We start from the raw sequence: 14,234 nt of genomic DNA on the forward strand, positions 1-14,234 counted from the left end.
AACAATGATCGTCCACAACAACTCAGCACATTCTCAAAACAGAGGGTGTGATGGGGAGGAGACTTACACAATGCTCCCTCAACATAAACATTTACATAGTGTTCTTACTTTTGACCTCACACGGAGTGTCACCAGTATTCATTTTTGGACCCAATGGGAGATCGGATTCATTCAATCCCTCACATACTCCACACGGGGTGAAAGATGACATTTCTCTCATTAAAAACGCTAACAAAACACTGACAAACACGGCATGTTTTTTGTTAAGATTTCACATTTATTTAGATCTCTGTTGATTTAGAAACAGTCCTTGACGGAAACCAGACAAGTGAAACGCATCTGTCATTCTGTACCATTTGAGGGTGTTTTCATGGGCAGCTTGTGACAGACCACAATGTACACAAAATGACCCCGATAGATATCACATTATAGAAACATTGTTATACAAAATATACATGCCATTTCTCATACATTTGTTTGGAGGGTTGATCAGTGGCTGTGCATTTTGATGGCTGATGCCCCAAATAAAGGGATACACAGAGAGAGGACACAAGACAGGCTTCTGAAAAATAAGAAGCAAATACAAAAATCGGTTTTCTTTGGCAATTCACCCTGTCATCGTAAGGTTGCTGGAGAGGAGAACGAGTACCAGTGAACTCAATATTTAAGCGTACAGTTCTGTAATTACAAAAATATAGTGACCAACAGTGGGGTGAAAACCTTTGCGACTCTCATGGAAGGGTGAACATTAACGTTTTAAAATGACAAGAGAGAGGCATCAGACCCTGTACAGTCTAAAGGACATTGGATGGCATCATTGGCACGACTCCAACAAAGTATTTGGGTTAAGTGTAACTTACAGTGGCACCACTCAATGACCATGTGTTCCTCAATCTAAACTCCTCACCCCAACAGAGTGAGACATCGCTCTCAGTAGCTCCGAAGACTCCCACCAGTTGAGATGAGTGGCTATTGGATGGAAATCGGCGAGCTCGTGACGATCAAAGTTCTCCGGCTGAAGTAGGTTGAGTGGAGATCAATGGGGGGGGGGGGGGGGGGGGGGGGGGGCATTGTTGAACGCTCTCCAAAAGGTCTGACCATTAACATGTATTGATGAGGAGCTCTTCTCTGTCTGGGGAGCCCAGTCCCTCACTGTGTGGTCTGCTGACAGTGGCAGCAGCTGTATCAACAGACACTGATGAAGCAGACAGGCCGACATACACAACCTGGGCTAGGGCCCTCAGTCGGTCATGTGTTTAAACACACACACCAGGCATAAGCCTCCACCCCCCTGACTTAATGACCACTACCAGAGGACCATGGGGCCAGGTCATGCTGCTGACAGTGACGATTAGGGCCAGAAGGAATCTGTGGAAAAGTCTCTTATCAATACCTCTGTCTGTAAATGTAATCGATTGTAGATATGAATGTATTGTAGCTGTATTAGTATTGTAGCGGTATTTGGTTTGAGTTTAATTCCATGTTAATCCCTCAGTTTATTTTCATCGAGCTCTGCTGGCTGTTTGATTGGTGGATAACATAAAAGAAATGAACATGTATAAGGTATAAGGACAGGAGGAATACATACAGCACATTAGGATATAGTATTCTTTAAAAAATTGTGAATGCCTTATTTGGCCAATTCATGCGAGGGAGAATAAAAGTACATGACGACCCCAGTCTTTTTCCCTCCCCAGCCATTAGTTTATATAAAAGTCATTATTGCTCAGAGTTCAACTCGCTCTTTGTTCCATTATATTGACAATCATGCTGATGGGTTTACTCCTTGATCTTCTCTGATAGCACTCTGCTCAGACGTTAAGAGTTCAGACCAGCTCAAGCAGACACGGAGTGGATGGAGCCCAGTCCTGTCAGTCTCTTCACAATCCATCAATCAGTGTCTCTCACCCCCAGTCCCCAGTCCATCCTCTCACTCTACTAAGCCGTGGGTCCTTGGTCATTCCTTTTGACTAGGGTTGCAAAATTCCCGGGACTTTTTAATAAATTCCCTGGTTTTCCAGAAATCCTATTTGGAAGACTCCCGATTTCCTGCTTATTCCCTTCTGATTTCAGGAATACTCCAACTGGGATGTCGGGAAAAGCAGGGAATTTATTGAAAGTTCCTGGTATTTTGCAACCCTAATCTCGACCAAAGTGGGGTCATGTGAGCGGAGCTAAGACAGAAGTCCTTCAATACATATGAACAACAAAGGCTTGTCCGAGCACGTTTCCAGTCCCAGAGTCAATATCCTCGCCTCGATGCTCTCTACGGAATACAGAAGTACTTCTTCCACCACGACTTGGACAGGGTCTTCATCTTATCGGCCGTGCTGCGCACCTTCCTCTCCCGCCGCGCCCTCCTATCGGCGTGCTTCATCCCCACGGCGATGGCCGCGTCAAACACCTCCTTCAGGTTCTTCTGGGTGAGCGCCGAGCACTCCACGTACGCCACGGCGTCCACTTTGTCCGCCAGGGCGCGGGCGTCCACCTCGGCCACGGGCCTCTCCCTCCGGCGGGCCAGCTCGATCAGCACCTTGACGTCCTCGCGCAGGTCACACTGGGTTCCCACCAGCAGCATGGGCACGAGCGGGCAGCGCCGGCGGATCTCCGGGACCCACTTCTCCCAGACATTCTGGAAGGAGGCAGGGCTGACCACGCTGAAGCAGAGGAGGAGGGTGTCGGTGCGCGAGTAGCAGAAGTGACGGAGCTTATCGAATTCATCCTGAGGAGAGAGGAGGGAGAGAGACACACAAGGGACATGAGGGGGGGGGGGGGGTTAGTGAGAGGTTGACATTCAGCAGTAACACAGGGCCAGTGCCATTATATGTGAACCCAAACAAATGGTGAACTGAGTATCTTGAAAAAAGTTGACTTAGCATAAACATTGACAAACAAGTGTAGAAGGGGGGAAAAAAGCATATGGGAGAAGTTGTTTAGGCAACTATATTTCCCACCAAAAAAATGTATGTTTATAGAAGCCTGAAGACCGATGGAGTGGGAGAGTGGATAGACCAGCAGTGACTTTTAAAATATTCTATAAAAACTGCTGGATCCTGAAATTAATAGTCTTTAGGTTTTGCAGAGCCAAACACGGATGATGTTACATAAAATCCATCAAGGTCTTACAGACACTTTCCAAAGCACCTAATCCCTAGTTAGTTGAGATTTACCAACTCTAGTGTGTGATGCATTTCACATCAAGGTTCACACATAAACAAACCAGTTTCAAACCAACACATTGCAGTAATCGCTTTATAGGTCAATGCAAACCAAGCGGACAGAATGTCAGTGGAAATAAATGGTGGTGATAATCTCTCCATAACAAACTGTGTGAGAAAACTCTGTTTATGTTGAGCAGTAAAGCCCAACCTCTTATATCACACTGATTTGGATAACATGGGCCTCCCACATCCTTGAGTACACAGATTAAGGCTGGCAGAAACTTGACACAAACCCCTCTCTCTTTATCCACTTTCAGAAGCCTGACATGGAAAGGTACTTTCTTTTCTATTCAGGAGCCTCTGAGTGAAAGTCTTTTTTTTTTATATATTTTTTTTATACATACTTTTCCTTTCCACATCATACTTTCGCCTTAAGTGTTTGCAAACTGAGGTGATGGCGCAGAGATATTGGCTTACATACAAAACGCATCAATCTTTCTGAGCGGGGAGTGACTAATTAACAGGGTAATTCTCATGAATCCAGTTTTAAAATGTCTGTAGCAAATTGAGTTACAAAACCATGATGCATCTGCAAGAATCATTCTGAGGACTAAGATGTTTAGTTTTGGGGAAAGTGTCTTATTTTAAACACATTAGACATTTGCGCCTGAATTTTGTACAGTTTCACCCAAAATTCACATTACCGAAATGCATCCAGATTAAATTTGGATAATTTAAAGCATTATTTAGAAAAACATTTGAATAAAACACAATATATGTTTGTAGTTTGTCAATCAATCATAAAAATTGTATACAAGTTGAAGTTCACAAACACCCCCTTTACCCAACTTGGCCTTCTCATTAAAGAAACGGCTAAAAGGCTCAAATTTATATATTTTTTTAAATAATTGTATAATTTCTTTAGATATATTTTTTTTCAGTGTTATGTTTAACGTAAGTATTTTCATTAGGGGAGCAATGTTAGAAAATATAAGAAATATTTATGTGGGACTTTTTTTTATGTGGGACTTTTTGTGTGAAAACGTGGGTAAAATGCATAATATCTGATAAAAAAAAACACAATAATTATGAAATAGATAAGTACAGATCCTAATCTAATCAAGAGGACATTTCATAAAAAATGACACTTGATGTTTTTTTCATGAGAATGACCAAACAGCCACGTTGCTATTGTTTATCTCAGGCTTTCTCCTGTTATGAAAGTACATATATGTACAATAGGTGTTTGTTGACTTTATCTGCTTGTTTTTCCCCCTAGGTCTCTGACTGGGAGAGTGGGGGATTTTGAAGTTGTGTGCAAAGTGGGCAGATCCGTGCAGGCCTAAGACAACAGTGTGGAGATCACTACAGTGATGTACGCTGTGAAGTGTTTGGGCCTTGTGTTCATTCCAATGGTTGTGAACTCTACACAACCAAACACAGTCAAGTCTTAGGCACTGATGAAGACATGAAATGAAAAGTATGAAATAACACATACGGAATCATGTTAAACAAATGATCAGACCAAAGGCCTTCATGTCTTAAAGTAATGATGGACTGTCATTTCTCTTTGCTTATTTGAGCTGTTCTTGCCATAATATGGAATTGGTATTTTACCAAATAGGGCCATCTTCTGTATACCACCCCTACCTTGTCACAACACAACTGATTGGCTCAAATGCATCATGGAGGAAATAAATTCCACACCTGTGAAATGCATTCCAGGTGACTACCTCATGAAGCTGGTTGAGAGAACACCAAGACCTTGCAAAGCTGCCATCAAGGCAAAGGGTGGCTACTTTACTTTACTTACTTCTCCACTGGCTTCCAGTTGAAGCTCGCATCCGCTACAAGACCATGGTGCTTGCCTACGGAGCTGTGAGGGGAACGGCACCTCAGTACCTCCAGGCTCTGATCAGGCCCTACACCCAAATAAGGGCACTGCGTTCATCCACCTCTGGCCTGCTCACCTCCCTACCACTGAGGAAGTACAGTTCCCGCTCAGCCCAGTCAAAACTGTTCGCTGCTCTGGCTCCCCAATGGTGGAACAAACTCCCTCACGACGCCAGGACAGTGGAGTCAATCACCACCTTCCGGAGACACCTGAAACCCCACCTCTTTAAGGAATACCTAGGATAGGATAAAGTAATCCTTCTCACCCCCCCCCCTTAAAATATGTAGATACACTATTGTAAAGTGGCTGTTCCACTGGATGTCATAAGGTGAATGCACCAATTTGTAAGTCGCTCTGGATAAGAGCGTCTGCTAAATGACTTAAATGTAAATGTAATGTAAATGTACTTTGAAGAATCTCAAATGTATTTGGATTTGTTTTAACACTTTATTGGTTACTTCATGATTCCATACATGTTATTTCACAGTTTTGACGTCTTCACTATTATTCTACAATGTAGAAAATAGTCAAAAATAAAGAAAAACCCTGGAATGAGTAGGTGTCCAAACTTGTATTAATAACTATACATTTTGAATTTCATATAATATCTTATGTTGTTCTTGTCTATTACAGTTTGGTACATTGTCATGTATTTGTAAGCTTTATGTGGGCCCCAGAAAGAGTCGCTGCTGCATGTGCAGTAGCAAATGGGGATCCCAGTAAACTAAACTAAACTATCCTCTCTGGGTTGTAGCCATAGAATGAGATTACGACACCACCCATGCCCAGAGAGAAAACCAGGGCTTTCACAACTTGTTCCCTTTTCTAGAACAATCTAACCATGTTAAAAAGGCCTGGCATGATGCTCAGAGCTCAGGGGCACAACTCTCAGTTACACCAACCGTGCCTGCCTATGCCTGCCCAACTACAGAGAGAGGGGTGAGGCGAAGAGAGGGAGAGAAAACAAGATTTTTTTTATAAACATGCATTAACAGCTACCTGCTGCGACTGCGTCATCTCCCTCCCTCTTAGTGGTTGCCACACAACGCGGCTTCATCCCAGATCTGTTCTAATGAGTTCACAGCGTTCCATCGCCTCTCACCATTCCCCAAAATCCCTCCTCTCAACCCCCCATCTCCAAAAGTTACTCCAATGACTTTGCCTGGTTGCAGCAGAGCCCAGGAATTCAACTCTCTCTATGGGGGGGGGGGTGTTAGAGAGACATTCCCAGGAGACACCAGCGGGCCCCACAGCTGCCACAGAGTTGTGGGAAAGCCTTGTGAAAGAAGACTGTGCCCACAGAATTCTGCCCTGAGCGATACCCGCCAGCAAAGACGGCATGCAAGAGTGGTGGACGAAAGCCAAACACGGTCTCTGACACTACCTGACATGCATGAGAACCAAGCAGAAGAAGGAGAACGGCCGTCGGGGGAGTTCAGTGGGGCTCGGCATCCTTTCTCCTCTGGGCATACATGCATGTGACCGAGAACGATGGACGCAGCGATGCAGCACCAACTGGCAAAGCATACTATGTGGAAGCACTGCATGTAGTATGTGGAGGGTTGCTCTGCTGCATGTTGATGTGCGGCTGTTGTTCTCACCTGTCCAGCAGTGTCACAGAGCTGTAGTCTCACAGGGTGTCCGTCCACCTGCACCACCGCTGTAGGGGAGAGAGAGAGTTAAATCACCTGCTGTCAGCAGAGCTATTGCCCCATCTGCCTCACCATTACTCCACCAGACACTTTAAACAAACATGCACACACAGAGAGGGAGAGAGAGAGACCTCTGACAAGCCAGTTTGACATACTTCATACCTACTGGACACACAGTGGACAGAAACCTCACCCATCCCCCTAATTCTCAGAGTGGGGGCCTTGTCTCGACCACCCACTCGCCCAGTTAAAGTAGAGGCTATAACTACTCTTTCATATCACATTCTGTGTTCTTTCAAGCTTTGAAAGCCCCTGCCAAGCTGTCTACAGAGGAAAACAAAGCCGATCTGTTTGTTTAGTGACTCTCCCAATTACACTCTCCAGATTGGAAGAGTGCTATGAGTCATGCCACTAGCAGTTTCATTATAGGCCATGTTTCAAAAGAGCCAAATGTGGTGAAGCTTATGGAAGCGTTTACAATGCGCCCGGGGTATACGGTCACGCCCCCTGATCAAAGAGCTGCAGGGACTACTCCTCATTAAACCCAGCGCACATTGTGCAATCCTTCCCAAATCTCTGACATGTGATCTTCCTTGAATTCTACTTGGGCCCAAAACTCTGCCCTCCCCCTCTCTTTCCTCTACCCCAAGAGTCACCTGTGAAATTGCATAACTGCCCAGAAATCAGCTTTCAAAAGAGGGCTCCGATTCCAGGGACAGATACATGACATCATCAAATGGGGGCCCCAAACTGCACAATCCCTCTCTGTCACTGGGGCAAAAAAAAAGACAATCTCAGCTCAGAGCCATTGCAACAGATGTCCCCATTACACTATAGCAGAGACGTGGCTTTTAGGTCAAGGCTGACAATAATGGCCAGAGTTGTGCAATCAAAAACCATGTCGGCACATGTTCAACAAGCATGTTCTGTTCAGTTTAGGCCTACAACTTCAATTTCTGAGGGCAGTGAGGAAGGGATGAATATTAATAATATTAGTGTGTGTATAAGCCTATCAAAATATGCAATATTCTCATTCAAAACCTTCCCAAGGCAGTTGGAAGAAGTCTAGTAAGGTGTTCAGCAATATGCATCCATTACAACCATTCTATTATTCTGATGAACGCATAAGGAAGGGCAGCTGTGTCGAATTATCATTTTGGATGGGCACAAAGAGGGTGTCACATTTTCCTAATCAAACCTCATCACGTCATGCAAGTTTAGATGAATTCAGACATTGTGTTTTTGGTGGAGGTTTCCTCAGATCAAAGTTGATAGGGAAAACTTCAAAAGGAAGGATAGGCCTCTCCTGTGATAATGACATCACGTCACCGTGTGCCGCGGTTTTCATCACTTGCCAAAGGAGGTTAGTTTCAACTAGTATACTGTTGAAGTTTTCCACTGTTTTATACGTTAGACAAAACATCGCTGGTGGCAGCATTTTGGAAAATGGAACTCTGCCAACTGGAACATACAACAAGCCAGGACGTATAGTTTGCGTGAAACAATACAAAGACCTGCAACAGAGAGTCGCTGATGTTAGCCTCCAGCGCAAGTCAAGTTCGGTGATTCGTTCCGCAGAATGGGTGGCTTGCAAGGGAGAGCCAGCGCGTTTCACCTTTACAATATAACAGATGTTCATTCACTATGGTCAGTTAAGGCTTTATTGCAATGTGCAATATAAGGGTGTTTACCCATAGTCAAAATCAAAACTTAGCAATGTGCAACAGAAAACATGTTTTATGTTTATTATTTTATCTGGCTGGGAAGTTGCAGATTTCATGTCGACAGGAGGAAAATGTATCATTTTTTGTCCAAGAATAGTGCCACAATAAATGGTTAACTGACTCACCTGAAAAGTCATCAAACGCGGTGGGGACGTATTTCGTTGGATAGCCATTTGTTGTGTAGCTGACAACCAGGCTGGTCTTCCCAACCGCTCCATCGCCGAGTAATACGCACTTCAACACCCGCTCCTGAGCCTCGCCTGGCCGGGGAGTTTGGTGTTTGTGCGGCGGCACTGGAGGAGCCATGGTCTTGTTATAATCCATTGGAACTGGAGGTGACATTCGGCACTCGTTACAAACACCTTTTCCTTACTCCAGTAGGAGCAAATAAAGAGAGCACCATGAGAATGTCTTCTGTAGCCTATAATATATTTGTCAAGTAGACAGGTTGGTCTATAGCATTTTTTAAATATATATATATAATTCAAAAGTAGCGGTCTTGTGATCTCCCAAAGAATAATAACTATTGAAAACAGTCACTTCTCCTGGGTTTGAATGCTCCAATCCGTTACTCTAATCTGTTAGACATTGGAGGAGGATGGTCTGCTTTATAACATCAAGCGTGATTAGACTATTCCCTCCCCTCTCCTCCACTACTGCGTTTTGAAAGGAGCGAGTTGATAGACACGCCTTCTTGCCAGTGGAAAAATTTGCACATGCATGTACCTGGAGGTTTGTGTACTGCACTGGTGGTCTCCAATGTTATTCAACCGGGGGGCCTGGACATAGTTATCAATAATTTGTACACTTGGTAAGATATATTCTAAATTAAAATAACTTTGAGCTGATTTCCTGGTGATTTTACAGTCTTATGTCTAACAACGAAAATTATAAAAATTAAAATGTTTTTTGTTTGTTTGCTCACAACCCTGGTGTACTGTATTCACATGTAGTATATTGAACACCTCCAATAATTAATAGAGATGCATTGTGTAGCCCACCATTCCCTGTTCCTATTCATTTTAGAATATATAACAGGAAGGGAAAACTTGAAAGGCAACTTTTGGAGGACTTTGACACGCATTTCCCCTTTGACAATTTACCTACTAACTATTTAAAATGAGGGCCAGTAACACAAAACATCATTCTACAAAAAAACTAGGCCCAACCCTTCAACTGTTCACATTAATCGGCTTTGTCAAGCAGCTGGTTTGAAAGTGAACTGTGGCACACCTTTAACAGATTTAGGCTGATGCAATATTATTGCGATGTCCTACAGTGAGAACAGACTAAACAAAAATACAGAGCCAATATGCCTACAACCCGGAACTAATACACATTTAACGCCTAGTTTGAGGTAAGGGCATGTTGAGACTTGTCAAGGTAAACCAGTTTAAATGCCCCAATTTCCTTCTGTCACTTGTCGATTTCTTTTAGAAATGCACAAACTGAAACGCCAGTAAGGCCCATGGTCGAGTTTGCTCTCGGCCCATACATTATGTCACCTACTGCACTATATGTCACCTACTGCACTATACTATGAGGCCTGGGCAAGCAGTACTGCACTTCCAGTCAATTTCGTAATTTCTGGTTAATTTTACCATCATCAATTCCAAAGATATCTCAGCCTCGCGGATATTTGCACATTTAGGTTCTGCAGAGTCACAGTCAATCAAGTGTAAATGTCGTATTCAAAATCAAAATGGAGTGACACCTTCACTATTAATCTGTGACACGGTATTACTGTTGCAGTACATGGATTGGCTTTTGTCGCCTCCCTGTGGTAAAAAGCTAGTCATCAAATGGCAACGATAACACTCCCTTCTTTCTTTTAGTTTAGCTTAAAAACGTTTATATAAAAAACTCGGGATTCTTATCGCTCTCTCTCTCTCTCTCTCTCTCTCTCTCTCTCTCTCTCTCTCTCTCTCTCTTCTCTCTCTCTCTCTCTCTCTCTCTCTCTCTCTCTCTCTCTCTCTCTCTCTCTCTCTCTCTTCTCTCTCTTCTCTCTCTCTCTCTCTCTCTCTCTCTGTCTCTCTCTCTCTCTCCTCTCTCTCTCTCTCTCTCTCTCTCTCTCTCTCTCTTTCTCTCTCTCTCTCTCTCTCTCTCTCTCTCTCTCTCTCTCTCTCTCTCTCTCTCTCTCTCTCTCTCTCTCTCTCTCTCTCTCTCTCTCTCTCTCTCTTTCTCTCTCTCTCTCTCTGTCTCTCTCTCTCTCTCTCTCTCTCTCTCTCTCTCTCTCTCTCTCTCTCTCTCTCTCTCTCTCTCTCTCTCTCTCTCTCTCTCTCTCTCTTTCACATAAAGGAATCAAACACGACTCATAAAAATGTTGATTTGTTTGTCAAGATTTTGTGTTTAATATCTTATTGCAAAATTAAACGTTTGGGTACCCATTTGATTTTTGATCATACAAAATAATGAATGTTGGTCTATGTATAATACAAGTAATGACATTTAATTTGAGGTTTGATAAGACTTGCTCTCCTGTCCTTGCCTCTTCTAAGGGATTAGTTATTAAACTCTTCCTGTGAACCATACCCATCTCACCTCTCATCCTCCAATTCACCATCTACCAAGGGTTCAGGTCTCTGGGCCATCAGGCATCCCCAGGATTGTGTAGTGAGATCAGTGCAACATACTATAGAAGGGAGGGCGATGTCAAGTGTAGGTGATCAGCCACATCTAATCATGTCCTGGGATAAAGTTAATTCTTAACATACAAGTCCAACATTATTGCACACAGAGTCAGAACATACAATAATTATAAGGCAGAAGAAAATGTACCCATAAAAAAAAAGTTTAGTGCCCGACTAAAGCACACTGCCAAGCTGTGGTGAGGACCTTAAAGTAATAGATGGTGGGCATTTCAGTGGCAGCATGTTCTGAAATATTTCTTTACACCAAAATGGATGATGATGATGATTTTACATTATTGTGAAATGACTCGAAAAAATGATTGGTTTTAGTCTAACTTGAATGGCTTGTTACAGAAGGTGTCTAGAATCAGTTATCTAGCTAGTGATTCATTCCCTGACAACTCAAATTGAATTGTTCCACTGCTCTATGTCCGCTACATACTTCAGTCTGAGACTGCCATCGTTTAAGTCATTTGTGGTGACTTCAAAACGAGGGGTGTTGTACAAAACAAAGTCATCAGCGATTGGATCGTCTCGAACCCCCAGTATCAAAGTCAATGACACATTTTCCAAACACCGCTTTACCCATGTGTGTTCTGGCTCTGGCCCAACCCATCGGTTTCTGGGACCAATCAGAATGGTTAGAATGTGTTTACGTTCTAAAAAATGTTGGGGATGTACTCATTACAGAGAAGAAACTAACATCTGTGGAAGTGGCGTAGTGTTTGGCAAGGAGTTTGGGTAGCTCAGCAAAGTCATTCACACATTAATGCGACTGTTCTTAGAAGGGCACCTATTGAGTCATTGCTCCCAAACACACTGTCAGGCTAGACGTAATCTCGGAAACCCAGAACTAATATTTAACGTAAATTGTGCCAGATGCTCAATTAGGTTCTTGGGGAGATATAAAGTCAGCAAAAAAAGAAACGTCCTCTCACTGTCAACTGCGTTTATTTTCAGCAAACTTAAGTGTAAATATTTGTATGAACATAAGATTCCAAAAACTGAGACATAAACTGAACAAGTTCCACAGACATGTGACTAACAGAAATGGAATAATGTGTCCCTGAAAAAAGGGGGGAGTCAAAATCAAAAGAAACAGTCAGTATCTGGTGTGGCCACCAGCTGCATTAAGTACTGCAGTGCATCTCCTCCTCATGGACTGCACCAGATTTGCCAGTTCTTGCTGTGAGATGTTACCCCACTCTTCCACCAAGGCACCTGCAAGTTCCCAGACATTTCTGGGGGGAATGGACCTAGCCCTCACCCTCCAACCCAGCAGGTCCCAGATGTGCTCAATGGGATTGAGATCCGGGCTCTTCACTGGCCATGGTAGAACACTGACATTCCTGTCTTGCAGGAAATCACGCACAGAACGAGCAGTATGGCTGGTGGCATTGTCATGCTGGAGGGTCATGTCATGATGAGCCTGCAGGAAGGGTACCACATGAGGGTGGAGGATGTCTTCCCTGTAACGTACAGCGTTGAAATTGCCTGCAATGGCAACAAGCTCAGTCCGATGATGCTGTGACACACCGCCCCAGACCACGACGGACCCTCCAGCTCCAAATCGATCCCGCTCCAGAGTACAGACCTCTGTGTAACGCTCATTCCTTCAACTATAAACGCGAATCTGACCATCACCCCTGGTGAGACAAAACTAAGAGCACTATTTGCCAGTCCTGTCTGGTCCAGCGATGGTGGGTTTGTGCCCATAGGCGACATTGTTGCCAGCGATGTCTGGTGAGGACCCGCCTTCCAACAGGCCTACAAGCCCTCAGTCCAGTCTCTCCCAGCCTATTGCGGACAGTCTGAGCACTGATGGAGGGATTGTGCGTTCCTGGTGTAACTCGGGCAGTTGTTGCCATCCTGTACCTGTCCCGCAGGTGTGATGTTCGGATGTACCGGTCCTGTGCAGGGATTGTTACACGTGGTCTGCCACTGCGAGGACGATCAGCTGTCCGTCCTGTCTCACTGTAGCTGTGTCTTAGGCGTCTCACAGTACTGGCATTGCAATTTATTGCCCTGGCCACATCTGCAATCCTCATGCCTGCTTGAAGCATGCCTAAGGCACGTTCACGCAGATGAGCAGGGACCCTGGGCATCTTTCTTTTGGTGTTTTTCAGAATCAGTAGAAAGGCATTTTAGTGTCCTAAGTTTACATAACTGTGACCTTAATTGCCTACCGTCTGTAAGCTGTTAGTGTCTTAACGACCGTTCCACAAGTACATGTTTATTAATGGTTTGTTTCATTGAACAAACATGAGAAACAGTGTTTAAACCATTTACAATGAAGATCTGTGAAGTTATTTTGATTTTTACGAATTATCTTTGAAAGACAGGGTCCTGAAAAAGGGACGTGTCTTTCTTTGCTGAGTTTATAAGAAAAGATACTGAAACTATCACAGTCTCCACAACCCTAAAAGGAAACTCTCAGCTCAAGCATGGGCCAAATGTCTAGTCGCTCTGGATAAGAGCGTCTGCTAAATGACTTAAATGTAAATGTAAATGTCTCCTCCCCTTCCAAAATTTGAAAGATACGAACCCCCTTGAAATCTTGTTTTGTCCAAATTATTAGTGATGAAAAAATCTGCACACTGGAACGAAGTTCCTTGTTAGTCGTTGCATCCCGCAGTCTGTTGACAGACTACGATACCATCCTATGTTGCGTGCATCTGTCCACGAGATGTTAGGCTAGAGGTACCCTCTGTGTGGGTGATTGGGGTTCAATGTTTGGGTAATACTACCCCCTTCATAGGTCTTCTGATTTCTCCACCTTTTATTTTTTAAACTCCTTTGCATAAATACTTCTGATGCATGACCAGAAGAACATATGTGTGCCTCTGCGTTGAAGGAGATTCATATAATTGTTTCAATACTCCATCATCAGAGATCTGGTTTTACCTTCAATACTCAGTACTGTATTGCCCAAATTCATTTTTACCTCAATCTTTGTGTACATTTTCAATCATTCATTCATCCAGATAGGGCATTTAGAGGCCTGGTTCAGACTGTGCTGTTGCATCCTACAGTTGAAGGTGGGGCTAATTTGAGAAACTTGACTGGTTTGTATAGACTGGTGAAATGAGAATGGAAGACGTTCAACGTTGATGAACACAAATCTCAGACGTGTGGATGATTCATGTGGGCAAAAAGAAACAGAACATTTGAAA

At 43.7% G+C, this 14,234-nt stretch overlaps 1 protein-coding gene across 1 annotated transcript; it reads right to left on the reverse strand.

Moving 5' to 3' along the window:
• Positions 1–262: 262 nt before the first annotated feature.
• On the reverse strand, positions 263–8,997 carry LOC123993063 (rho-related GTP-binding protein RhoU-like). The gene is made up of 3 exons (XM_046294822.1): positions 8,557–8,997; positions 6,657–6,715; positions 263–2,722 (listed from the first exon to the last, which is right to left on the reverse strand). Exons 1-3 carry the CDS (start codon positions 8,771–8,773, stop codon positions 2,267–2,269), a joined length of 732 nt encoding a protein of 243 aa, XP_046150778.1. The 5' UTR covers positions 8,774–8,997; the 3' UTR covers positions 263–2,266.
• Between the last annotated feature and the right edge of the window lie 5,237 nt (positions 8,998–14,234).

The sequence above is a fragment of the Oncorhynchus gorbuscha genome, linkage group LG13 (genome assembly GCF_021184085.1).
Source record: "Oncorhynchus gorbuscha isolate QuinsamMale2020 ecotype Even-year linkage group LG13, OgorEven_v1.0, whole genome shotgun sequence".
In the NCBI taxonomy this organism is placed as follows: domain Eukaryota; kingdom Metazoa; phylum Chordata; class Actinopteri; order Salmoniformes; family Salmonidae; genus Oncorhynchus; species Oncorhynchus gorbuscha.

Excerpts from the sequence above, each read along its gene's own strand:
- LOC123993063 (XM_046294822.1), bottom strand. The coding sequence starts at position 8,773 with ATGTCACCTCCAGTTCCAATGGATTATAACAAGACCATGGCTCCTCCA. Across the intron at positions 6,716-8,556 it reads CGCGTTTGATGACTTTTCAG|CGGTGGTGCAGGTGGACGGA; the intron begins GTGAGTCAGTTA and ends TCTCCCCTACAG. Across the intron at positions 2,723-6,656 it reads TCTGTGACACTGCTGGACAG|GATGAATTCGATAAGCTCCG; the intron begins GTGAGAACAACA and ends CTCTCTCCTCAG.